The sequence below is a fragment of the Musa acuminata genome, chromosome BXJ1-7 (genome assembly GCF_036884655.1).
Source record: "Musa acuminata AAA Group cultivar baxijiao chromosome BXJ1-7, Cavendish_Baxijiao_AAA, whole genome shotgun sequence".
Taxonomy (NCBI): domain Eukaryota; kingdom Viridiplantae; phylum Streptophyta; class Magnoliopsida; order Zingiberales; family Musaceae; genus Musa; species Musa acuminata.
The window spans coordinates 41,153,951-41,179,503 of record NC_088333.1 but is presented as its reverse complement, the minus strand read 5'-3'; the positions used below and the strand labels follow the sequence as shown (position 1 = coordinate 41,179,503).

The window sequence follows — 25,553 nt, the reverse complement described above, 5'->3', positions numbered from 1 at the left end:
CATTGAGTCAAAAAAAAAAAAAGCATAATTGATCATAGATAATTTACATGACACAATTCCACAACAACACATTTGCTATGGGCATGGAGAAGCAAAAAGAGGTGGTATTTGACATTACTGTGGTTGGTAATTACTTTGAATTTTAAAGTGAAAACTTATAAACACTAGCAATTAGTCATGTTTGGCAACCTTGTCTTTGTTTGAAAAGTACTGTACGAGAAATAGAAGTAGAAACTTTCAACTTCTGAAACTTTTAGAAATAGAGAGTACACCACTGTCACCACCTAATCCATGTTAGAGAAAGAAGTTGAAACCTTGTTGACAAACAGAATGAAAAGAAATAAATTCTAAGACGGAAGGTGGTGACAAAAAAAGAACATTAGAACTGTTTATGACATTTAGTCTACAGACAATAAAAACATAAATTGCACCTATTTCAAGAAAATGAAGAAAAGGAAAATGTTCGATGAATTTTGTGTCTCAATTATTTGGGATCAGTTATATGATTCTTTGATATTTGTATGACATAATGTCTCTAGTTACGTCAAATGAAACCCATTTAGTTTGATGTCAACTCCTCCGTCCATTCCATTGTTCAAGAAAATCCAAAGAGCTCGAGGGGGAACGAATGGCCACTATGGCAACATTGCATCCCCAAAAGTTCAACCACTGGAGCTTTGAAAACCCCACATTTAATTGGTCGGCTGGACTTTTGGTGGTCCATCAAGAAGCCGAAGGTCTCATGTGAGACCCCACCACATTGCAATTATTCGTGATAAGGATACACCATTTGAGCCCCGCCACCATCAAAGCAATTTAAGAACTAAAAAAGACCATACACCAAAACAATCAATTCCTTACCCATTCCTAACCTACTAAAATAAAGAATATGAAACACTCAAGTATCAACTCTAATAATTATATTTGTTAAATATCCTGCAATCTAGAGATAACTAAAGTTGGAACTAAAATATTTGGATATCTTCAATTGTCTTTGTTTTATTTTTTTAGTGAATGGATACCTTGATATCATGGTAAGGTTACATCCAAATTATAATGTCATGCAATAAATCATCTTTTTCTAGTTAGCTGGTATTTTGTATTGTTCTAATCAAAGTAACACAAACACTTACATCTTAAATTTGTAAGAGAGATGTAACATCTGTCCTCTGGGGTTGTCATGTTCGACTATTCGTACATGCATGGTTACACCTGAAGAAGACAAAAAAGAGTTGAACTTAGAAGAAAGAAACTATAAAGATAGCCGAGATGTAGCATTCCCTAAAGATAGAATCTAGTGTTTGAAAGCTTTGCGAAAACAATTATTCTAATCCAAGATCCGCCACTTGATGGTAGAACATATCAAAGCATAGGGAATACATTGAAACTGTAAGATTTTAGGAAAACATTAGCCCTTCTTGCTTATGCCCTGCATGTAATATATCTGTGAACTGACTTCCACAGATTTTACTTCTCTCATTGGCTATGGAATCAATGTCTTCCATTGGTGGGTGTGAGAGCATGTGAGGCCTCTGCAAAGACATGCAGGACAAGAACATATTTCATGAACAAGAAAACCTGTACAAACATCAAGAACTAGCTATTATCCATCATTCTTTCAGAAAGCGACATCATAAAAAGTGGTTTCCAAACTCAAGATAAATTTTGCTTTGATACATCATTGAGATCGGTAAGAGCAGGGTACTAGCTACTTAGAAGAAAAATACAAACAAAGCATTTTGGAAAATGGTATGCACATGAATCCTTGTGCATGACTAAGGAGAGTTTGAGCTGGTGGTTTCATGATCTAAATTTTTAACATCTACACAGCACTGGATCCAAATTCATTTCCAGGAGTAAAAGCTGCTTCAAGCTCTTAGTGGTCTAAGTCGTCATAAACTGACTTTTCACCTCATGTTTTCCTAGTTTTATTCACACGTTATGACAATTTCAGCAATGAAAAATATGAAAAGTTCAATGTAAAATGTAACAGATCAAACTTTATGAACATTTATAAAGGTAATGGTAATTGGTATAGATTTAAGGTCAAATTTCTAAACCAGATGAAGGAAAAGAATTCTATAATGGAGTAAAAGGATCCAAGGAGGTGACCTTGAAAAGGTATAAAGCTTCATGTTGGTATTGATGGTATAACAATAGCAAATGCTTGAGCCCTTTTCCAAGTAACAAGATCGTAAAAAATACACTATATATACATATCACGATAAGAAACTGTATAGTAATCACTATTACGAAATATGATCACAATCTTTTTAATTTAATAGTTTCTTCTCTACACCTTTGCTAATGAAAACTAGAAGGGCTTGAAACAAGGGCCACTATGGCAGCAGTGCACACCTAAAAGTTAGATCACTGAAATGTGAAAGCCCCACATTTTTTGGTAGGTTGTTCTTCTGTTGGTCCATAAAGAAGCCGAATGTCTCATTTTGAGGTCGACCACAGTGCAATTATTAGTGTACCAAGTTCATGGAGCAACCACCAAACTGACCTTAGCTCTGATGGTCAGTACAGAGAAATTACTAGGAGCAAATCAGGAAGGAGAGTAAATATTCGTGCACTCGCTGCATACATCAATTATATGATTTCATCTCCATCACTTTGCCAACATCCATGCACAGCTTATTCCAATACAAATTGAATCGACAGTTCTCCATGCTGAACCAGATCAGACTCCATCAAGAAGTGAAACCAACCAATTGGATTCTTTACAATAACAAAATGGAAGAGAGAATGGAAACAAGTGAGATATTCTAACAAAAATCTGGTGACATTAATTTGGAAGATCGATGACAGAACAAACCATTTATATCCCCATTATCACGAGACCAAGATTTCTCTTTTACATACAAGCTAAGGAAACAGGAAACTTAGTGCTACTAAAGGCTAGTGTTTTCGGACAAAAAAGAAATCAAACTAATATAAATCCTCTTATCAAAACAAGATATTTCTAGAATTCAAGAAATAAAAAGAATTACTTGCTGAAATAGAGATTGATTTCGTTAAAGCGCAAGCCTCGTGCTGACCGTATTCGATGTCACCAACGCCGGAATTCCCCTCGGACGATTTCGATAACGACTCAACCGTAAAAAGAACCCTAATTTTCTTTGAACGGCGGGAGCGTTCGTTGGCGTCCATCGGCTGAGGCAGTTGATGGAAATGTCCTCTTTATTGTAATTAATTACGAGAAAGCCTTTTGTCAACACAGAGTGCCACGTGGCACTCTTTAAACGGTTCCGGCGGAACACGGAGAGGAAAATCTACAAAGGCCAGAGTTAGGGTTTCCGATAGGGTTTTGGGTTTCATCTCCAGAGGAAAGGGGGGAACGAAATGGAGTTGGCCATTAGACCTTTATGCAATGGACTGAATCCGGAGGTAACAAAAGCTGCCAGAACTCAAATCTATTTTGTGATAACTAATTCTTAGATCATCAACAAGTACTTTGATCTGTTTCTTTTCTGGCACATTAGTTTGTTCCTTTTGTTCCTCGCAAAGTCTGGCATGAGGGATGAAATCAGTTTCGGTTCGGCTCGTGTATTGCAATTCCTCCTTTTAAGTCCTGTGGACGAGAGAGATTAAGCAATTGTTCCCCTTTGAGCAGTTTCATTGGTGTGCTTATGAAATAATTCACTAAAGGATGCTACTTATGCAAGCAATTTCATAGGCGTGATTATTTGGACTCTTTGCATCATTGGTTAACCTATAATTATCTGCATTTTAATTCTTGGACACGGTATATGGAAGGGTCACTATATGTACATCCTTTATCCTCGACAAATAAATGAGATGCTAGATTCCTTAACATTGTTCTGTGATTGTATCTCTCTACAGATAATGATTCGAAAGCAAAGAATAAACCTGTGTGCTGGATTACCATTCTCTCGGAGAATGCAGTCATCAATTCATATGCAAAATGTCACTCGAGAAAATTTTAGAAGGTACCAATACTTTATGAGTTAGTTCATGCTGTTCCAGAAGAAGCATGTTGTTTTGTATAATTCTTCTGCCTTTTCTCTTTCTATTGCCTTTGTTTTGTTTTGTTTTGTTTTTTTATATTTTTCCTAATACTCCCCTAAGACAAAGTTCTATCCAATTGGGATCTAGCTCTGAAAATGAAGGTTTCCGTAGGACCATAGAATATATTTTGATGAGAAATCACTATTAGGTTTTATAGAATATCTTTCCATGTATTTTTTAACTTCATAAAATTCCTGTATATTTCCGTTAACAACAATGTTGGAATCTACATGTACTAAGTTCTGCTTCACATCCACTTTCTTTCTCATACTAAAAAAATACCTTTGTTCTTCAGAGTTAATAACTACGTCAGAGTCATAGAGGCAATAGAATAGTTCTGTTGTATCCTGCTTCTCCACCTGTCCTGCTTTCCCCTCCTAATTACTTGTGCTCTAGTTCCATCAACTTCTTTTATCTTAAAGAAAACACACATGCAAATATCACAGTTGCCTCTCCGTGCATCCTTTTTGTTTCTAACTGCAACCGATGGCATAGCCAGAGTTACACCCTTATTAAAAAATTCCAGATCTATACAGGGATGGCTACAAAAGTATTGATGCACTTGAAGCAATATCTTCAGGTAGAAGTCTATGCTACTTCTTTTACCAGTCAGCATATTTGTAATAACCTATTCTCCATATTTGAAATGCAGATCCTGAGAGTCTTGGTAATTCCATGTCTCCTTTTGAGGAGTTCACTGTTACTGTTAACAACTCAGATGATAGAGAGATAAAGGTAAAAATCACTAATATGTTTTGTTTATTTCATGTTTGAATGTTTGATAATAAATTTTCCAATAATTATGGATTGATCTTGAAGATTGTCAATTGCAAGTTATTTGACATTTACTATTGACTATGTATTTCCTTGAAGCTTTGGCATAATTCTTGAGAGCATACAAACTTAAAATTGTGACATAACCTTGGATGCAGATTAGGGTTGATGTATCTGGCACTAGAACTCAGGCCATCTTTGATGATGTGTTTTCCAAATTAGTTGCTGCTGCACAACCAATTCCTGGTTTTCGGAGAGTGAAAGGAGGTGAATCTGATATCACATTTTGAATTTGTTGAATATTTACAATACATTCACACTAGCATATTTATTCATGACAAGCATATCTCCACAGTTTCAAGCTACATGGTTTGTTGAATGGCATGTCACAAAAGGCTTTTTTTTTTTGCAATTATTGTGGTTCGGTAGATCAGCTGCTTACCTCTTTTTCCCTTCATTGTGCTTGATTCAGAGAACTGTCACCAGTTTTTAAATAACCATCATACCACCTTATTATGCCAAACTAACTCCTTTTTCAGTCATTCATTTCTGCCACTACTGGATACTTCAATACGGATTGGCTGATCTCATTTACATTGCATTCATGTGTGATCCTTGGTTTGTGGGACAGGATGATATCAACTTTTATATCTTTTCCATTTTTACACTCAGTTATTATCGTCTATAACTTTTAGAACTTCAGTAACTTTCATTACTTGAAGAACATGGCATTTGGAATCATCTTACAGATTGCTATCTTTTTTGTTGCTTTCTCTGCACTATTAAATGTTGATCAAGATGTCCTTCACAGAATAAACTGACTTGTATTCTTGTTGGTTCCCATTGTTCATGACTGGTGGAAATATTCTTGGATGTATCAGGGAAGACTCCTGATGTAAGTTTTACTGCTTATGTCATCTTTTTATTGTTATGCAAGTTGCATTAGTAAAGTAGTTACCCTGTAAAATGTTCTCTTCTGGTCATTAGAATGTCACTTGGAATGTTGGTGATTGATTTAAAATGGCTTCAGAAATCTATAAGCCATCTGATTTTCTCAATCTTTTGTTAGTAGACCTCGTCAATTCTCAATTGGAAAACAGATCCTCTTCATAAATTCAATGCTGTGATACTAATTTTGATTAGAAAGATCTAGATTTTATCAAAGTAGTCTTACTCAAAAAGTGTCCAGACATCTAGTGTGTGGTTTTGACTGGCTTTTGCAAGTCAAATGGAAAGCTTTTGTGCCCATAATGCAGCACTTTGTGAAAGCATCAGGATGCTTCTGTTTATAATATGTATACTGACAGATTGTTGCTTCTGACTTGTAGTTTTTACATCCAATTCTCTGGTGAAGTGTAAAACTTCCCTATACTGGTTGATAATCTGGGTAAGAATCAACAAGGTGTTAGATAGCGATGTTGATGGATATTTTACCGTTCCCCCACATTGCCTACTCTTGAAGTTCAAACTTGCATTAACGTGTTTGAGTCACACAGGCAACCAAGTCTGGAATTATAATTATATGGACTTATTAAGACTACAAAATTTGATTATGGGAAAAATTGTAGGTTTTAGGAATTACAATTGAAGGAGGCTACATCAACAGATAGGAATGAATAAAACCTTGCAGGTCTGGTAATTTGCTGACTACGGATCTGATTGGATATAATTTCAATCATATGGCCAGGTATAACAGACCTTGTTTGGTAAAACTAAAGACCCAAAGAGACCCTGGGACTTCACATAGGAAATGTGCTTTTACTAGACCATCTGAATTCTTGTTATTTTTAGCACCTGAAATTTTACTAGTTCCATGAATAATAGAGAAAGCAAAAACAAAGCGCAGACTAAAGCATGAAGTAGTTTCCTTTTGGTAATTCGCCTTTCCTCTTATTTTGAAATAAGATTTAGCTATGTAGATACAACACCCTGCAGACTTTGTCAAAGTGACTCAATAATTTCGATGGTCTTCCTGTCTTCCTGTCCAATTGATTTTAGTTGAGCTGTTATTTTTACTGGCAACCACATATTTTGTGAATTTCCTGTGGTTCTCTGGCAAATTTGTTTCTGAACTTTTTACCGAGTTTTAGATTGCCCAATGTACATTTACGTAGCTAGAAGCTGAAAATTGTTTTAGAAACGGGTGAATGTGCTGTTTTGGTATATTTCTTCTATTGGCTTCATTAAAGCAATGCTAGTACCTGACATCCGATTTTTTTTTTTTTCCTGATATCTGAATTTAGTGCAGTTATTTACATTTATCATATGAATGGTGGTGATTTTCAATATTGTACTCTTTAATTGTAGATACCAAAAGATATTCTCCTGCACGTCATTGGGCCATCAAAAGTTAACAAGCACTCTATCAAGAAAATCATCAATGCTACAGTCGCTGAATATATTGAAAAGGTACCTTTATCTTAAGATGCTGCTATCATGTGTTACATCATTGTAAGTATTTTTAATGGTGTCCATGTTAGTACCAGTAATTTAGAAAGAACAGTGAGCTCTTTCTTCTCTTCGGTTGTTCCCAATTGTAGTCATACATCATGCTTTTACTGAATACGTGTTACAGGAGAGCTTCAAGGTAACCAAAGATCTTAGAGTTAAGCAGAGCTATGAAGAGCTTGAATCAACATTCCAACCGGGAAATGATTTTGGCTTTGATGCAATTTTACAGCTCCAAGAAACGAAAAAATCCAAACGTTGATTTATTCCATTTGTAACTTATTGATGAGAAAAGGACAGAAGGATGAGAAGAAGTCTGCAGAGCCTCAGAAGGAAACAAGCTTAATCTAAAAAGCTGAGTCCTCCAAACTTGTAGTGGGTTTTCGGTGTTCAGATAGCGTAGAAACAAAAAATCAATTCAAATTTGATAACATAATTGTTTGACTGAATATTAAGGCAATTTGTCAATCTTAAATGTTTGTTCCATGAGAGGTAAGTATTGCTGGTGTTGGTTGTTACACAACTTCATATCGTGGTCAAAGAGTCGGCTCGATTCGATCCTGAGAACACAAGATCATTCACACAGATTCTTGAGGCGAGAGGGTCGATGCTAAGTAGGGTCAGAGCGTCATCGGTTGGGTCGACCCAAGGAGGAGCAGAGAGTTGATTCCTCTTGTTGCTCTTCTTGTTGTGCTCCCTTGATCCCTTTCGAAGCTTACATCGGTATAAAATGGAGTTGAGAGTGTCTCGAGTGTTGGAGGTATCATCCCCTGGCACTGGTTAGAGGTTGGTTTCTATACCTGTTGTCAACGGTCGACCATACATGATTCGTTAATGACCATCAATACTTTGAGTGATCGACTCATATACCCCATACGGTGTGGATCAACTTACATGGTTTCACATCGCACAACGTTGTCTCATACAATCCACAACGTTGTCTCATACAATCCCGAGCGACATGGCCACGATCCGCCATCTCTGTCGATTCTGAGGCTTCATATTCACATCGCACAACGTTGTCTCATACAATCCCGAGCGACATGGCCACGATCCGCCATCTCCGTCGATTCTGAGGCTTCATATCATGTAGGTTTTGACATAACCGTTGATTTTTGTCGCGAGGACCATATCAGAATATATCCTATCACTGATAAGTTTGCTATAAACAAGATTAATCGAATTTAGAAGACTGAATTCATGGGATGCTCAGCATCATCGGTTTTGCCGTGTGTATCGATCCTTTTTGTCGTTGTTCTCCCACCCACCCTCCCTCCTCTCCCTTTTACATCCTGGCATAATTCGTGATCAAATCCTCTCTTTGAAATTGTGCCTCGTTCATACTGTTTCAAGTGGTTTAGTCTGATTTCATGACTTAGCTGGTGGATGTATATATATACATATATACATATATATATATAGTATTAAATGCATGAGGTTCCCATTGCGAGGACGAGCTTTACCTCTTTATTTTAAGAAAGTATTAACAACCTTCCCATTGAACTCCGTATCAGAAAAAATACAAAATATTAAATATCCGAATACTTGGGAGTAAACGGAGTGTTTCTTCTTTGGATGGGAAAAATTATCCCATCCTTTTATCAAGAGAAGAAAAAAAAAGAAAACAAAAAAGAAGGCTTCTTTACATTTCATGTAATTTCCTTCCTTAAGCCTGCGTCATTTTACAGGGCGTAACGTGATCGAGCTGCTCCGCCGTCACTAATGGCCGGGTCCCTTCGGGCTCGGCCCTGACGGCAGCCTCGCCATCCACGTCGCCACCGTCGCTCTCGCCTTCTCCTGCGTGCTCGGGTACGCCAAGTAGCTCTCGCCGCCGTCGAAGTAGTCCGGCACCGGCCTCGCCGCGTCGACTCCGCCGACGTTGCTCGCGACGACGGCCGAGACGAGCAGCGCCATCACCAGCACGCAACTCCTCCGACAACCCATCCCTCGATCCTTCAACTCCTTCAACAAAAGGCTAGCTTGTAATGCTTGTGGTGGTGCGAGCAAGGATTCGGCTGCATGCGAGGAGTTTATATAGAGAAGCTACCTACTGCAAAGAAAGTCTCGTCTGAATCAAACCCTTGACAATTGTGAGGTTTTCTTGTTGACAAAAAAGATTAGCAGCGGTCAAACATGTGTCACATGTTTGATCGGTGGCGAAGAAGCAGATGGTGGCAGGTGAAGGAGATCTTTGACTCCGAGATGTGGAACTTTGAAGGCAAACTCGAACCAAAGCTGCTGCATGGCACGTACACACAGTCTTGGTCATGGAAGGAGTGCAAACTTGTCGGAATTTGGTTTTGGGGGTGCCTTCCCGGCACCTACCTCGGAGGCTGATGCTGATGCTGATGCATCTTCAAGATTTTTCTAAGTACATTATTTTAAACAATAGTAACGACGAAGATGGAGTAAACGAATGTTTTTTGGTACAACGATAAGATTTCTTTTATTATCAAAAAAAGTTAAAATTTAAATTTTATTAGTCTCTCTATATAAATAAGAGAAGTCTTTTTTTTCATAAGATTTATTCTTATAACGATGATAAAAATACTCTAATAAAAAAATATTTTACTCATATTTATTTTCTACCATTTAAGAATTTTAATAAAATAATAATGATTCGAATGATTCTTCATGTTCATACGACGATGAAATAAATATTTATTAAATATAAAAAAATTATATATCACTTATAATAGTTATTATTTTTTAAATAGGTTCAATCAGCATCGAATAAAAATCATATAACACTTATAACTTGCCAAGAAAATGATTTCAAACTTCGGTCTGACATGGGAATTTTCTCCACACAGTTCGTGCAGGAAAACATGGCGATGATGAACACGTTTGCTGCATTTAATTGAGGTCCGAGACGCGCATTTACTTGTACCTTCGGTCAAAAACTATATATATATATGGACAAATATAATACAGTCAATGGTATATAATTCTGGTCTTCACACCAAAAAGTCCTAAGCACGATATTTGAGGCACCGATCTCGAAGTCAAACATCACGACTATGGTACACCGTATGATATATTAATTATCATCAGTATTGGGGACACATTTTTTTTTCGAATTTCTTTTCTTCTTATTAACTGTTAACGATGGTTAAATAGAATTTGATTGTGTGATACTTGAGGGGGTTGGGAGTTAACGTTAGTTCTAAGTTTAAAAGAACATCATAAATTTGATGTGAGTGATTTCTACTAAGGATACTGTAAAAAGAATTACAGATGTATATGATAAAATAAGAAAATTCTTCTAATGTTTAAATTAATAAAGAATTTGAAGGAATTGGATAAGTTTCAAATATAAAGAGTATAATTCACTATAGAGGGAGACCATTTCCTAAAAGTTTATAAAGCTAATTATAGATTGTTAGATGTAATTAGCTATCTTTAGCATCCTGATTGTTATATTTTTTAAAGTTACTTTGATATTTGTATGATTACAAAAGTAAAATATCTTGGTCTATTTATCCTAATTTTATCAATAAAAATATAAAAAATAAAAGATAAAAAAATATTTTTAATGTTTCAGTTGATAGTGATGGACAATGTCGTTGGTGGCAAATGATGGAATAATTAAGGGGTTGTTATAGATAAGAAGAGCGACGACGAGATGTAAGGGTTACTCTATATCTGCATCAATATTGACACGATTGTTAAGCGACGAAAGGGTCATCGATACAGATGTCGAGCAATGTAGCTCGACAACTACATTAATGTCGACGTGGATATAAAACAATTGAAGTGACACTCGATAATCATGTCACCATTTATGCAAATGCAGAGTAACATTTACCTTTCGTTATCGTTTTCCTATCTACAATAGACACTTGCGATCTCTAATTATGGCATCGTCCGTCGTCATTAACTAAAATATTAAAAATTATTTTTTTATTTCATATTTTTGTTGATAAAACTAACGATATTAGGATAAATAGATTTAAATGTTTCACCTTCGTAATTATAGGGATATTAATATAACTTTTTAAAATATAAGAAACGAAATACTAAAACTAGATATGAGGGCTTTTAATAATATGAGATTTAATTATTTGGTTAAGATTATGATTAATGCTTTAAACTATTATATTCAATCTATGAAACATTTAGTATAGTTGGTTGAGTCACATCTTATGTACTAACTTTTCGTAGAGTCCATCATCATCATCATCACCTAAAAGGTGATAAAACATGGCTCATCCAACATAAGGTATCAATCATATGATACCGAGATATTAGCTGTATAATTATGAGGTATATATAATATTTTTTATATTATTAACTGAAACAATAAAATGGTTGAAGATCCAAAATACACGTTATCGGATCGGATTTGGATCGAGTAAGTGGTTATTGGGCTCGAGGGTGGCTTGCGGGACACTGAAACAATAAAATGGTTGAAGATCCGAAATACACGTTATCGGATCGAGTAAGTGGGTTATCGGGCTCGAGGGTGACTTGCGGGACAGATCGAACCCTCGTCTCCAATCGATTCTCCACGCAATCCTTTATCCGTTCCAAACCCAATGCACGTCCTTCACTTCACAGCCATGGCTTCTTCCTCCGCGCTTCTTCTTCCCTCAGGTCACCATCCAATCCCTTCTCCCCTTCTCTCTCTCTCTCTCTCTCTCTCTCTCTCGCACACATGCAGAGATACTATCTGTTTAATTTTGGCGTGCCATAGAAATTCTTGCACACATTTTTGTTTGGGGCAACAAAATGCAGTGGTTTAGCGACTACAAAGGAATGAGTTCTTGCCAAAAACAGCAGAGATTGAAGCCTGATTTCGTAAATGGTCACCACAAAATCGGTACTTTGTTCTGTTTTTGGTTGACGAGAGCCGCTTGAGAATTATTCATAGAGTTCTTCACTGGTAGTTTCAGATTTTGGTGATCTTTTCGGAAGTGGCTTGCTGCTTAGCCTTCGGTTTTGTTATTCTCTCATCCTTTAGCGAGATTCATTATGACCTATGTTGGATGAGTTTGTGGGATTTTTCGATCTATTTCCTGTGTTATAGAGACATCAAATGTTTGTATATGGGATATCAGCCATGAGAATGAATTGTAGTAGTAAAAGAAGCCATGTTCATGTTTTTGTTGTGGTATCGTTTTTTTAGCTTTCAAGCAATTGGAAAGGAATTTCAGTAGACGAGCATACGACTTACTGCGATGTAGAAACTGATCAATTAAATAGCTCTTATGCCATTCATATTAAGATTACTTGCATGCTTTGGCTTGTTGGCATATGGTGCTATCTTGCTCAATAGTCAGAAAGTGTTTTCATATCATAGCTTCCGCAAAAGTTTCCTGAGTAGTATGTGATACTTGTGTAGGTCCAAGCTTTGTCAAGAAAGCATGGTGTAATCCTCGTATCTTGTCCACTGAGAGGATCCCAATTTTGTGTGTTCATTGCTCGGCCTCAGTGAGTGGACCCAAAACATTAAGTAAGAGAATATACGACGATTTCACACTATCTGGTCGACGGACTGCGATTGGAATGGTGTTGGTTACGTCTGTTTTTGGGTTACCCATTGTTGGTTCCCATGGAGCTGGATTGCCCCCAGAGGAAAAGCCAAGATTATGTAACGAGGAATGTGAAAAGGAGCTTGAAAATGTATGGTGAGGTTGCATAACCCTGAACACAATTTCTTGCCTATCCAGATTTTGATGTAAATTTTCTTTAGTGCTCTTCTTTAAATAGTCAAGATTTTGACTGGTGATATCAATGTCAGAAATGATGTCATTTCTGAAGATGACAAATTTTTATGCAGATCAAGAAGACTAACAAAAAGATGTGTAAACTCAATAATTTCTTTTTTGATTTTGAGTAGATGCACTAAAATTTTCTGGTTTATGAAATCATTCATCTGGTATTTGGGTGGTCTGAAACATTCTGATGTGGGCTTCTTATTTATCTTTGTTCTATGTGCTTTAAAGAACTTATTGTTATGGACATCACTTCATTCTTGAAGGGTGTGGTTATATGGTATGCAGGTAGGACTCTCACATGTAGGGGGAGATTGATAGGACATGTAAGAGTGGATAATGTTACCTGTTATTAACCCATACTATCTGAGAGTACGGTTAATATACTGGCATTGGCCCATAATTTATCTACTAAAATTTTTGGATTGAGATGGTGGCCAATTACTGCACGGATGCCCTTTTTCGACCAACAAGTCTTTCATGAAAACTAATCATGTTATCGTGAACCTAGTCTACATGGTTTTCTTTCTTAGCTGACAAGGATAGACATGATTTTGCAGATTCATTTCTGATGTAAAAGCAAGAAGAACCATCTCATAAACAATTTCTTACAATTTAGCCACATTTCATGATTCATAGAAATGTCATTATCCATAACAAGCAAGTGGAAGATCTAAATTTTTGAAGAAGCACAACCCATAATTGAAGGAAATAGTTACAATGAATTTCCTTACTATTCATGGGTGTGGATTAGTATATTCCCATCACAGTGGTTTTTCATCCTTCTACCAGTTGTTACTCTTTGTAACTTGTTATAGCTGTTGAAGATACTTGTGCTCCCTCTACATTTCATCTGTCTAGTTTCTATCATGTCTACAATTTTGCTGTTGCAACCTGCTTGAACTCTAAGCTATATTCAATTGTTGGACTATGGTAAGACACTACTGCTGTAATATCAGTGTTAAAATCTAGAGATACTAGATAAAACTTTCTTATTTATGAATAGGTGATAAACATATTATATTTTCATGCAGATACCTATGGTAACTACAGAATCTGGTCTGCAATATAAGGATATTAAAATTGGAGAAGGTCCGAGCCCACCCATTGGTTTTCAGGTGAGTTCCCGTTTGAGGTTTAATCTATTTTTTAATTTTTTTAAACTTTGGATGCCATTGAATACTTGGCTTATTACTAGAAAAAGTGGATCAGTGGACTGCCACTTTAATAATTCAGTGAGAGGAACAATTTTTTTAAAAATGCATTAAATTATTATCACGATAAATGAAACTGGTGGCCTAATGCATGTGGCTCCCATCAATCATTAGCACTGCAAGATATCTGTTGGTAATGCATGTAAGTGAAAATAAGCTCATTCTTAGAAATTTCGAAGAATTTAAATTCTAAAGTATCTTTGCTCTGCTTTAATGCAAGTTTTTCTGAGTTTTCTTGCATCTGTTGTCTAATCTACATTTAAGGAACTGCTTTTCATATCCAATATTGCTGAACTGATTCTCCTTGATGAGTTGTTGCATGGGAATTTGGGAAACTGCATCTCAATAGCAGTGTTCTGTTACTTTGTGTGCATGTTCTTGTGTAGTATCTTATTTCTTAATTTGCTCTCTAATTTTAGCTATGGTACTAAATAACTATGCCATAACTTTGGTATTTCATGTCTTACCATATAGGTGGCTGCAAATTATGTTGCCATGGTTCCATCGGGGCAAATATTTGACAGGTAAACACTCTACCGAGATCATTCAATGATATTTATGCTTGATGAGGCCTTAAAAATGAAATGGAAAGATTTTGTTTATGTTTTTGTCCTTTTTAAAGTTCCTTGTTTACTGTTATTCTGGGAGCCTTCATTTTATATTTATAATTCATGACTATCTGGGAGAAAGTTGATTCCTCTTTCTCTTGTTGGCTCAAGGCATGCATCTAGTCCTTTTCTGTCTTTCTAGATCCTTGATTGCTGTCTGCAGCATTTATAACAATATGTTTCCATTTGCTTTGACTTAACTATTCCAAAGAAAAATTTGTAAAATTCAATAATTTATTTCAAATGCTCGCTTAATCCAGACTATAGTTATGATGTTATCTCCTTGACACCAAAGACAAATGCTTAGTGTCACGACCCGAGTCTGATGGGCTAACTGACCTATAATTCCGTTTGGTTCAAACTACTAACCAAAATGCTTAAACTGAAGTTATCATAGCATATTCATCAGACCCTTATAAGTCAATCTAAGTCTTTGTCCACTTTTGATATGGGACTAATTGAGGGTATTACAATCTCGCCCACTCAATTAGCTTGACATCCTCGTCAAGGCCCAACCTCTCACCATGCTTAAATATTAGGTTGGCTCTGATACCAAATGTCACGACTTGAGTCTGATGGGCTAACTGGCCTATAACTCCGTTTGGTCCAAACCACTGATCAAAATGCTTAAACTGAAGTTATTGTAATATACTCATCAGACCCTTATAAGTCAATCTTAGTCTTTGCCGACTTCTGATGTGGAACTAATTGGGGGTGTTACACTTAGGATGTGAGAAGCTTAAAGATACAAATTTGATGGGGACGGCAAGTTGCACAACATATTGAAGAGGAAGTCAATGTAGAAGAAACATTCAGTAAACAACTGTGACAGGTCAATAAGGATTTATTATGTTGATGTGCAGTATAATCACATTAGTGAAAACAAAAAGGCCTTCAAAAGAATTCTATCACTAACAGTAAGGCCGTTGATTCTTAACTTACTATTGACAATAAAGTTGGCCTAATCTTAACTTAATTTCAGATCAGATCCTCAGGAAGGTGCCTCCCGTTCTAGATAACTGAACCACCTCTTCCCCTGCAGCCGCACATTCTGTAATGAAATCCACCATGAGGCAGCCAAGATGATTATAATAGCACGAAAAAGAAGTTATGGGAGTAGGATTGACAATTATCCAACTGGATCTGGATTTTTATCCAATCAGAGCTAGATTCTTTTCTGGATTTTCAACAGATGTTGCCAATACAACCAACATAGAAACAAGTTTTAACAAGTAACAGTTGTATTGTATGAAAATACAAAAGGTGTAATCCATTTCTGGATTGTTCTCTTTTTCGCCTCCCTTCTCATTTCCTCCCATGTTTTCTGTGCCACTGCAGTCTAGTTTGCAATATGTCTTGTTTATATCTTATTGTTTTAGATAGTAAGTCACTGCATGTCACAATGAAAATTCACTACTGAGGAAACTCCATAGGCTTATATTTATTCCAAATTTGACCTAGATATTGAGTATCAGCAAAGCAATTATCTGATTGATATACATTGAACTTCATTTCTTTTATTTTGCATGGCCTATCAGTACAATCTTGGAAGCATTTATCTAACATTTCTATCTGGGTTGCATATTCTGCTGACTAGCTTTAAGTAACATGAATCATAATGCTCATTCTGAAATTGTATCCTAGACAATTCTTTAGAAGGATTCTGATTCTGCTCTTCCTTTTTGTTCCAGCTCATTGGAAAAAGGCCTACCTTATATTTTTCGTGTGGGAGCTGGTCAGGTATAACAATCTTATCATACTTCCAGTCTTTGCGCCTAATGTTGGTAAGATCTAATCATATATGGTTTTTCCTATAAGAGATCTGAATCAGTCAGAACTTTGTTTGTTGTTGATGTGTCTTGGTGTACATCACATGCTGGCTTACACACTCCATAATTTTAGTTGTTGCTTATTCACACATATAGGCCATCATGGATTCTTTTACATTATTATTTTCAACTACTTTCTTGAAGTAATTTTTGTTTTTCTTTTCATGAAAGTCAAATATAAATATGTAATCCAGGAGGGCCCATTCCGTTGCAACATGGATTATGCCTACTCCTTACACTATACCAACCAGTTAGAATGAAGTAATTGTATCAAGGAATGTGTAAATATGGAGGAGAACATCCAACTCCTGATGGTCCTTCATGATCTGTTATGTATCTTTCCCGTTCTGTACCATCTGTTATGTATCATTTTGCACTCGAGTCTTTTCAGCCTACTGTGCTTATTTTGGGTGGACTAGAAGTTATTTGTGAATCTGTGAAGACAGTCATAAAAGAGAACAAGAATTTGCTAAGATATTGAAGCATAGCGTCATGCAGTATGAGGAATTCTCACTATACTGGACTGTTTTGTCATCACGAAGAAATTTGCTTTGCTTGAAAGCATACCACCTGAATATTTGAATCTCTCGTGGAAATATTCACCTTGCAAGTTTTCCATGTTTCTTCATGTTCTTTTTCCCCTTTTGTTTTGCCAAAAATAGGTGGTCAAGGGACTTGATGAAGGAATTTTGGGCATGAAAGTTGGAGGAAAACGTCGACTGTATATACCAGGCTCCGTAAGTGGTCTTGATGCATTGAAATCAATATTGTAACATCTTCGAGACTTTCTTTTTTCATATACCAGTGGATAAACATGTAATCATAATTTGTCAGACTTCCAGCTAGATTCTGTCCATTTAAAAATCATATGCAACTGTGCCCATCTATAGCACATTACTTGGTCTGTTGTCATAAAATTTCAGGACTCCATTATGTAGTACTTTCAATAATGATCAAATTTTCATCTGAATGCATCTAATTTTATGTGTTCTTTCAACAGTTATCATTCCCCAAGGGCCTTACTTCAGCACCAGGGAGGCCAAGGGTAGCCCCAAACAGTCCTGTAATATTTGATGTTAGTTTGGAGTATGTTCCAGGTCTTGATGACGAGTAAACGTCAGCTTGGAGTCTGTTCCACGGATCGACAATGTGTCACGGAGAACTTCACATTTTTATCTGTATTCAAAAGGAAAAAATGATGTGAAAGAAACAGTTCATTCTTTGTCTCCATGTCCCTATATGCTACCCTTTTATTGTGCAGTTGAAGTTGAGTGTTGATCTATTCTTCTGTATGCAAAGAAACCTCTTGATCAGTGGATGTTGTGTTAGAAATTTTAGTGCTGGTTATATTATTCTAATCGAGGTCAACAAATATTGATTTTAGGTTGAATTTAAGTTTGGATTAATTTTACCTCATATGGAGAGAATAAGAATCTGTTTTGGTCTCTCATTCTGTCGCACATTGCATTCACAGAGCGGTCATCATCCTCATTCATGTTCATTGGATCCGGCCCATTGACCCGACCCGTTCATTGGGCGAGTCAGGCTCAAATCTCAACCGGGTTCGATCTAGTGTCACTCTTAATCAAACCGGCGATTTATGCGTAATGTTGGACCGGTTCGGAGAAACCTCGGTCCCTTCTTTTCTCAATAATTTTTTTAACCCATACTGCATTCACTCGGTTTCTTGGCTGCCTTGTGATTGGACGTTATGTGCGGGTCCCAAACGCTAAATGACAAAACTGTCTTCAGATCTCATTGTTTATGGTCCGAACCGGTCTCTAAAACCCAATCTTGCGGCGTTGCTTCTAGAACCCTAAGCACGGCCCCCCGACCAAGCTCTCGGTCGCCTTCTGCCATGGCGGAAGAGCCAACGAAAGCCGGCTCCGCCGGAGGCGGCGATCGGGAGGGCGACGACGAGCAGGTGGTGAACCCTTGGGAGGTGACGGCGAAGGACGGGGGGAAGATCGACTACGACAAGCTGATCGAGAAATTCGGCTGCCAGCGGCTCGATGAATCGCTCGTGCGGCGCGTCGAGCGGCTCACCGGCCGCCCCGCCCACGTCTTCCTTCGCCGTGGTGTCTTCTTCGCCCACAGGTCCGACTACTTTTGCCCTCTCAATTTCTATCCCCTTTCGGTCTTCCGGTGCTTTTGGTGAAAGGGAGCTTGGTTCTTGGGTCATTGTTTATAGGGACTTCAATGAGATTCTAGATGTCTATGAGAGGGGCGAGAAGTTCTTCCTGTACACGGGGAGAGGGCCGTCCTCCGAGGCGTTGCATATGGGGCATTTGGTGCCCTTCATGTTCACCAAGTAGGTATCCCTGTCGGTAAGCTTTATATTCCTTGATGCATTTCTATGTTAATTACATATTATAAAAATACTTGCTTCACTAGCTTCAGGTTCCAGTGATTCTGATTTCACTTTGTGTGCTCTTAGGGTATTACGTATCGAAATGTAAGTATTTCTGTTGCGTGCTAGATATTTTCTGGTTCTAATTATATTGAACGGTCTGGTTAAATCACTAGATTAAGCAGAATTTGCAGTAATTAAAAAAAGAAAATCTGATTTCTTCTAGCTGGAATGGGATTAATGTGAGAAAAATCTTTGAGGTGGCCTTTTTTTACAGAAATATTTTGTTCTCTAAGGTCTTGCTAATTTTTTTCTTAGGCTGATCTTTAGTCATAAAGAAATCTCCATCCATGTGTCCTTCCTCACGGCTAAGGCCACATTTTCTTAATTCTATTGGTTTGCTGGTCATATCAGAACATTTGTCCTTCATATGCTTGTGATTACATATCCATTCTCTCTATATGCTGGCTAGGGAGCCTACTTGGTCCAGAATTTGGTCAGATAATTGATGTGATTTTTCATCAATGCAATTGTGAAGAAACACGTTCCATTAATATGATTTGTCTTTGTTTACCAGCCAGGAAGCAAGTTGGTCCAGTATTTGGTGAAATCATTGATGTGACCTTTCATCAGTGAAATTTTGAAGAAACCATCCAATTAATATGAGTTTTGTAATTCATATGCATCTTTACACATGAGATTATGTATTTATGTTTTTTGTTATGTTAAATTTGGTTGAGTCAAGCTTGTGGTTTGGTTATTTGTCTGAAGCTACTACTATCGATAGATACTTGCAGGACGCTTTCAAGGTTCCTCTTGTTATACAGCTAACTGATGATGAGAAGTGCATGTGGAAGAACCTTACGGTGGAAGAGAGTAAAAGGCTTGCTCGTGAGAATGCGAAAGACATAATTGCATGTGGATTTGACATAACTAGAACTTTTATTTTCTCAGATTTCAGTTATGTTGGCGGGTAAGGCTTTTTATTTGTTAGTTGCATCTTTGCACTAGCATGATATAGTTTCCACTATGTAAATGATTGCTTGTATTCCATTATCATTCATATATCTCCTACCTTCTGTTAAATGTAGGTTTTAATTGTATACCTTGTGTTCACTGATAAAAGCATTCAACATTAAGATTCATTATTTCAAAAATTAATTCATTCTTTTCCGATTCAAGTTGGGCCTCTCAGGTGTTTATGCATTGCAGTTGACCTCAGAACAATTTGAAGTGCATAACTGCATACTAGGGTTGCATATACAATATGTAAGTGAACTTTCATGACAAGGTGAATAAGTTTCAATTCATGGTCTAGGAAAGGTAGAGGAACAACGAACCCTTAGTTTGAAATAGTAGGATGGATCTGATGCCAACGATCAAATAATATTGCTTATAACCTCAAATAGTTGGTACTAACAGTTTGATGTTGTTGCTTTAGATTTCAGGTAATGCTGATCATTTGCTATGTTGTAGAGTTCTAATGTCAAGATTTTTTTGCAGTGCTTTCTATGAGAATATGGTCAAAGTTGCGAAATGTGTCACATTCAATAAGGTGACTCCAAATGCATATTTTTTCAGACAAGCATGACTTATAACAGTTATTTTATGTTTCAAGGGGGGGTTGCATATTTTTTCAGACATGCGTGACTTGTAAAATTTATTTTATGTTCTAAGGGAGTGCGATTCAAATACTTACTCTTATAATATTGTGCTTCTGAAATGCAGGTTGTAGGAATATTTGGCTTTACAAATGAGGATCATATTGGTAAAATCAGCTTCCCTCCTGTTCAGGTTCTACTTCAACGCCTTTTGCTCATGGCCTAACTTTTCTTCAGGTCAATATGAAACTTGCTTCATAGCTGAGTGTGTTTGACCCTTTTAGTAAGTTAACATGACAATTCTTTCCTAGAAAGGGGTTCAATGTTTGTTCTTGGCATGGCATAGTTAATAATTACATCATTTTTATGCAAATGATTACTGCTGGACTCACTGTTACTCGACAAATGAAAAAGACACGGCTAGTTGTCATATTTTTGCATTGGAAATAAAAAAACACTAGAGATTTTTATCATACCTGAACATAATTTATTGTCTACAGGCTGTCCCATCATTCCCTAGTTCATTTCCACATCTCTTCTCAGGCAAAGACGATCTTCGTTGTTTGATACCATGTGCCATTGACCAGGTGTTTTGCTTTCTGTTACTAGTTTTTACAATTGAAATCTTGACACAATAGTTCTGGTGTTATGTTTTTACTTTTTCCCCTTGTGCAAAACTGCATATTTTCTATAGTGTAATCTACTTTTTATTGGTAACTTACCAACTTTCCCTAACGCTAGTGGTTTTTTGGTCCATCTTTCAGGATCCTTACTTCAGAATGACACGAGATGTTGCTCCTAGGATAGGTTACCAAAAACCTGCATTAATTGAGTCATCATTCTTCCCTGCTCTCCAGGTACCTATGAGAATTTATTAATCATCAATTGGAACTAATCTATAATCTGATTGTTACCAATGAAAGGATAGAGCATCATTTCCTTTTGTTTATTCCTATTGTTTCCATTGACATATTTTATTTATTTTTATGGAGTGACATTCATCTTGATGAATTTAGCTTTGAAACACCCATGTTGGATTATTTATGGCTTTTTTATTAATGTGTACTGGCTCTGCATGCTTAAGGGGGAGACAGGAAAGATGTCTGCCAGTGATCCAAATTCTGCTATATATGTGACAGATTCATCCAAGGACATTAAAAATAAGGTTTTTTTTCCTATTCCATCCATTTGCTTTATTTCATTGGATGCTTCTTCTGTTCCTCTTCTATTTTTCACTTGAATGTATTTTATTTTGTACTTCCACCCTGGTTGTGGCTGGGTGTTTATTCATTTAGAGTTTTGCAGTTACATACTTTAAGATAGTACTGGTTCTTTTCACCACTATAGTACAATATATCTAGTATGGATTTCTGGAATAAAATATTTAGCTCATAATTTAGACTTTGTTGCTCCACCATAACTGTGTCAAAGAAGTTGGATTCTTCTTGTTCCTTGAGTTTTGTTGCTTCTGTTATTTCTTCTCATCACTAACTGCAGACAGAGCAAAGCAAGAACTTCACTGATGAGTTTTTCATTGAATTTTTAATCAAGTTGCTTTGAAGATCTCGAACAACAATTATGAACTTCATGATATCTGGTTGTTTCTTTGTTATTTATGATTTATATGATTGGCCAATCTTGCTTATAAAGTCGATTAGTAGTTGCCATTTTTGAGCTCTTAGCATGGATTTTTTTTCATATTTTGATATGAATGGATCATTCTTGTTTACTCAATCAACACTTGCCATATTCAATGATTCTGAATGTGGACTAAAAGTTAGGTGCATCTCATGAAAGTGAAACCAGAAGTGGGTGCTCTTACTACAGATCATTCTAATTGCTTGGAGGCCTAACCTGCTAGTGGGTATGGTAAAATAACATGGGTGCATTGTAAGGTTGTATTAGGTTAATTATATCTATAATAATGGAAAATTGATCTGACTGAACACAATTTATTTCCTACAATGAGCACAAAATTACCAAACTTTAGTTGTTTTAAATGTTCAGAATGAAAGATGAGGCTGCAACATTGTGTCATAAAATTTGCTACATTTGCAGGTAAACAGGTATGCTTTCTCTGGAGGCCAAGATTCAATAGAGAACCACAGAAAATATGGAGCAAATCTAGAGGTATGCTTTCTTCTGTTATATTGGTTCACTAAGAAAGCTGCAGACTTTGTTTTTTTTTCAAACAACATTTGCAGTATTACTACTGAAGGAGCAGATTTTAATGCTAAAATAGATTCCTGAATGGATATTCCATAGTTTCATAGACTATTTGGAACGATGGATTTTCTAAGAACTTCACGTATACAAATACTCAGATTAGGTAAGGTAAAGGCAGCAACATATGCAAACATCAGATATAGCTGGAAATGTTGGATGGGACAAATCCGAGAAAAGCACCAAATTGAACTTATGAAGATACAATTTACTGGAGCATTTAAATTCTACAAGAAACGTTGTCAGGATGACTCATAAAAGTGGAGTGAAATAGGTAGATTAGACTCATTATCTCAACTCTCGATGAATCGAAGCAGGTCTTTAATAGTGATATGTGGTATTATAATCTCATTGCAGTTATTATATATAGTTATAGCACTTTGCAGAAATTATGTTGGTTTCTAGTGAATCCTTGATCATGGGGTTTTGTTGAAGTTGCTTTCAAGTCTAGGCTGTAGATGAATGCACTGTGATTGTTAAGCAAATCATTTGATGTTTGCACTTTTATCAAAATTTACTACTTCTGCTTTGGGTCTTCAACAGGTTGATATTCCTGTCAAGTACCTTGGTTTCTTTCTTGAAGATGATGCTGAGCTTGATCACATAAAGAAGGTACTTGTATAAATTCTTGATTTCATCCTGAACACCGATTTCTTTTGAGAAGCATAGATTGCTCAGGCTGCACGCCTAGTGATGCTTGACGTGCGGACCGGGTACTACTGGCATGTCAATCCCATGCTGACATGTCAAATTTAAGCATGTCCTCCACAGGCATGGAAGGCTTACACCCTTGCCATGTCAGTTTGCCTACGACTTGATGGTACCCGGGGATGGGATAAGTAAAAAACCATGACAGCATGTACATTGCTCATGGTAAGCTATTCAATTAGTCTAGTAAATGCAGCAGCCAATTCCATAAAAAAATTTCAGGAGTATGGAGCTGGACGAATGTTGACCGGTGAAGTCAAAAAGCGCCTTGTGGAGGTCCTGTCTGAACTGGTGGAGAGACACCGGAAAGCTCGCGCACTGATCACCAATGAGGTAAGCAACTGAGATCTTCTGTAACCCGTTCACCTTCAGAGAGCTGCCATATCATCTAGTAATAAACTCTTTGATTAATTGTTCTAAAGTTTTCATGGTCAAAGACACTGGACAGTATAATTTAGGCATACAGAAACTCATTATTTGGTTGCACTAATGGTCTTCCATAGGATGAAAAAGTGATTACCTGATTACATGCACTAATGATCAAGAACCAAGAACAAGACAATGGATCGAAATAGAAGATCGTTAAGTATTATTAGTACAGACCATGTAGCCCATGCCACGCATGCGTGCTGCCATGCCTGTTTTTTGCCTCTCTCTACTATGTTTACACTTAACAAATCTGTCTTCCCTGGTCAGGTGGTGGATGCTTTTATGGCCGTGAGGCCCCTTCCCCAGATGTTCGGCTGAAAAGCTTTCTGCATGCGGATGTCGATCCAAATTGATTCCAGCAGTAAAGAACAAGAATATTATATATTATTTTTTTTGGCAGGATTCTTTTATTATCCATTCAAGAAATAGCGATGTTGCAATGAGCAGTTCCCAGAGTTTTCGTGAGGAAGCTGTTTTCTTGGTAACTTGCCCAACATGCATTTGTGCTGAAGCATTGGATTCATTATTTTCAGATTTTTAGCTAAGGTGTTTGCTATTAAAGTTATGAGAAGAAAATTTTGGTCTTGTGCCTTCGTCATAGTAGATTTATTTTGACGCAAGTCGAGTTTCTCGACATATATGCCTCGGGTACGTTTGTCCTTGTACCTTAATCATAATGGATTTATCTTGGCGTGAGTCGAGTTTCTTGACTCATACACATCGAGCGTATTTAGTATTGTGCTTTCGTCGTAACTTTGTTAGGGGCCAACTGGGCCCAAAGTTGGGATGGTTTGGGTCGAATTCAAGGCTCAACTAGGATGCTGAAAGCCTGGCCAATAGTGGCACCGCTTGGGGAACAACACCCTAGGAATTTTGGGCGGTGGTATCGTCGACAGTGAATGCTGCTAGTGGTGGTACCACCCAGTGGCAGATCCAGCGACGGTAGTACCGCCCAAGAGCAACGGTGGTACCGCTAGTACCCAGGAAACCTGGGATAAGATTTTTTTTGGTTCCGAGTTTGAATCAACTTGAAGCTTATAAATGTCCCTTTCATCCCTGGTTAACCAACACAAGTATTGAGAGTAAAAAAAGGAAAGAAACACTGCTATAATATTGTGTGAACTCCTCTCAAAGTTTGACGGTCGAACCACTATAAAAATCCGGTTTGTCCTTTCTTTTGTGCAATTTATCTTATTGCAAATCTCTTTACTTGCTTATTGCTTTCAATACATTTACGAATACACTTTCAAGTTAACATATTTCGAAATCAATTTTATCGTACAAAATGAAATTTTTAGAACCGACGTTTTTACCGTTGTATTAATTCACAACATAACCCCCTCCTCTTAGTGCCGAGTTTCTAAAACATACCTGCGAGTGCCTACACTTGATAAGTGAGGTTTAGGAACACCTCAATGAGGACGAGCAAGTTGTTTGAATTTATTCTCAAGGGCGAGAGGCCTAAATCATTGAACAGACATAAGTACTACATCGACGTTTATATTGAAGTAGTCAACGTGAGTGAAGGACAAAGATTGTGGGTTAAAGGCATAGCCTCCTTGTTGGAGTGTTTATTGAGAGGATTGATGGATGAACATTTATATGACATAAAAGCTC

At 37.0% G+C, this 25,553-nt stretch overlaps 3 protein-coding genes across 5 annotated transcripts; all 3 read left to right on the top strand.

Annotated features, from left to right (window-relative positions):
- The first annotated feature begins 3,288 nt into the window (after nucleotides 1-3,288).
- On the top strand, nucleotides 3,289-7,753 carry LOC103992673 (uncharacterized). 2 transcript variants are annotated; one of them, XM_009412472.3, is made up of 8 exons: nucleotides 3,289-3,393; nucleotides 3,850-3,956; nucleotides 4,572-4,615; nucleotides 4,688-4,770; nucleotides 4,968-5,076; nucleotides 5,691-5,704; nucleotides 7,117-7,218; nucleotides 7,385-7,753. In XM_009412472.3, the coding sequence occupies exons 1-8, from the start codon at nucleotides 3,349-3,351 to the stop codon at nucleotides 7,517-7,519; spliced, it is 639 nt and encodes a 212-aa protein (XP_009410747.2). In that variant the 5' UTR covers nucleotides 3,289-3,348; the 3' UTR covers nucleotides 7,520-7,753. The 2 variants fall into 2 exon arrangements, with proteins under 2 accessions (XP_009410747.2, XP_018684282.2); XM_018828737.2 differs by having other exon boundaries at nucleotides 4,562-4,615.
- A 3,999-nt stretch (nucleotides 7,754-11,752) lies between these two features.
- Nucleotides 11,753-17,907, top strand: LOC135679457 (peptidyl-prolyl cis-trans isomerase FKBP16-3, chloroplastic-like). Of its 2 annotated transcripts, none has more exons than XM_065193235.1 (7): nucleotides 11,753-11,853; nucleotides 12,602-12,882; nucleotides 14,009-14,092; nucleotides 14,663-14,712; nucleotides 16,488-16,536; nucleotides 17,288-17,362; nucleotides 17,626-17,907. In XM_065193235.1, the coding sequence occupies exons 1-7, from the start codon at nucleotides 11,796-11,798 to the stop codon at nucleotides 17,737-17,739; spliced, it is 711 nt and encodes a 236-aa protein (XP_065049307.1). In that variant the 5' UTR covers nucleotides 11,753-11,795; the 3' UTR covers nucleotides 17,740-17,907. The 2 variants fall into 2 exon arrangements, with proteins under 2 accessions (XP_065049307.1, XP_065049306.1); XM_065193234.1 differs by lacking the exon at nucleotides 11,753-11,853 and adding an exon at nucleotides 11,871-12,079.
- A 509-nt stretch (nucleotides 17,908-18,416) lies between these two features.
- LOC103992670 (tryptophan--tRNA ligase, cytoplasmic) lies at nucleotides 18,417-24,521 on the top strand. The gene is made up of 12 exons (XM_009412468.3): nucleotides 18,417-18,722; nucleotides 18,817-18,936; nucleotides 19,763-19,948; nucleotides 20,479-20,530; nucleotides 20,704-20,769; nucleotides 21,077-21,163; nucleotides 21,341-21,433; nucleotides 21,661-21,741; nucleotides 22,635-22,706; nucleotides 23,343-23,411; nucleotides 23,730-23,840; nucleotides 24,204-24,521. The coding sequence occupies exons 1-12, from the start codon at nucleotides 18,484-18,486 to the stop codon at nucleotides 24,252-24,254; spliced, it is 1,227 nt and encodes a 408-aa protein (XP_009410743.2). The 5' UTR covers nucleotides 18,417-18,483; the 3' UTR covers nucleotides 24,255-24,521.
- The last annotated feature ends 1,032 nt before the right edge of the window (nucleotides 24,522-25,553 follow it).

Coding starts and splice junctions, on each gene's coding strand:
- LOC103992673 (XM_009412472.3), top strand. CDS start 3,349: ATGGAGTTGGCCATTAGACCTTTATGCAATGGACTGAATCCGGAG. Junction 3,394..3,849: donor GCAATGGACTGAATCCGGAG/GTAACAAAAGCT, acceptor ATCTCTCTACAG/ATAATGATTCGAAAGCAAAG. Junction 4,616..4,687: donor ACTTGAAGCAATATCTTCAG/GTAGAAGTCTAT, acceptor TTTGAAATGCAG/ATCCTGAGAGTCTTGGTAAT.
- LOC103992670 (XM_009412468.3), top strand. CDS start 18,484: ATGGCGGAAGAGCCAACGAAAGCCGGCTCCGCCGGAGGCGGCGATCGG. Junction 20,531..20,703: donor AATGTGTCACATTCAATAAG/GTGACTCCAAAT, acceptor TCTGAAATGCAG/GTTGTAGGAATATTTGGCTT. Junction 20,770..21,076: donor TCAGCTTCCCTCCTGTTCAG/GTTCTACTTCAA, acceptor TATTGTCTACAG/GCTGTCCCATCATTCCCTAG.
- LOC135679457 (XM_065193234.1), top strand. CDS start 11,989: ATGCAGTGGTTTAGCGACTACAAAGGAATGAGTTCTTGCCAAAAACAG. Junction 12,080..12,601: donor AAATGGTCACCACAAAATCG/GTACTTTGTTCT, acceptor ATACTTGTGTAG/GTCCAAGCTTTGTCAAGAAA. Junction 12,883..14,008: donor GTGAAAAGGAGCTTGAAAAT/GTATGGTGAGGT, acceptor ATTTTCATGCAG/ATACCTATGGTAACTACAGA.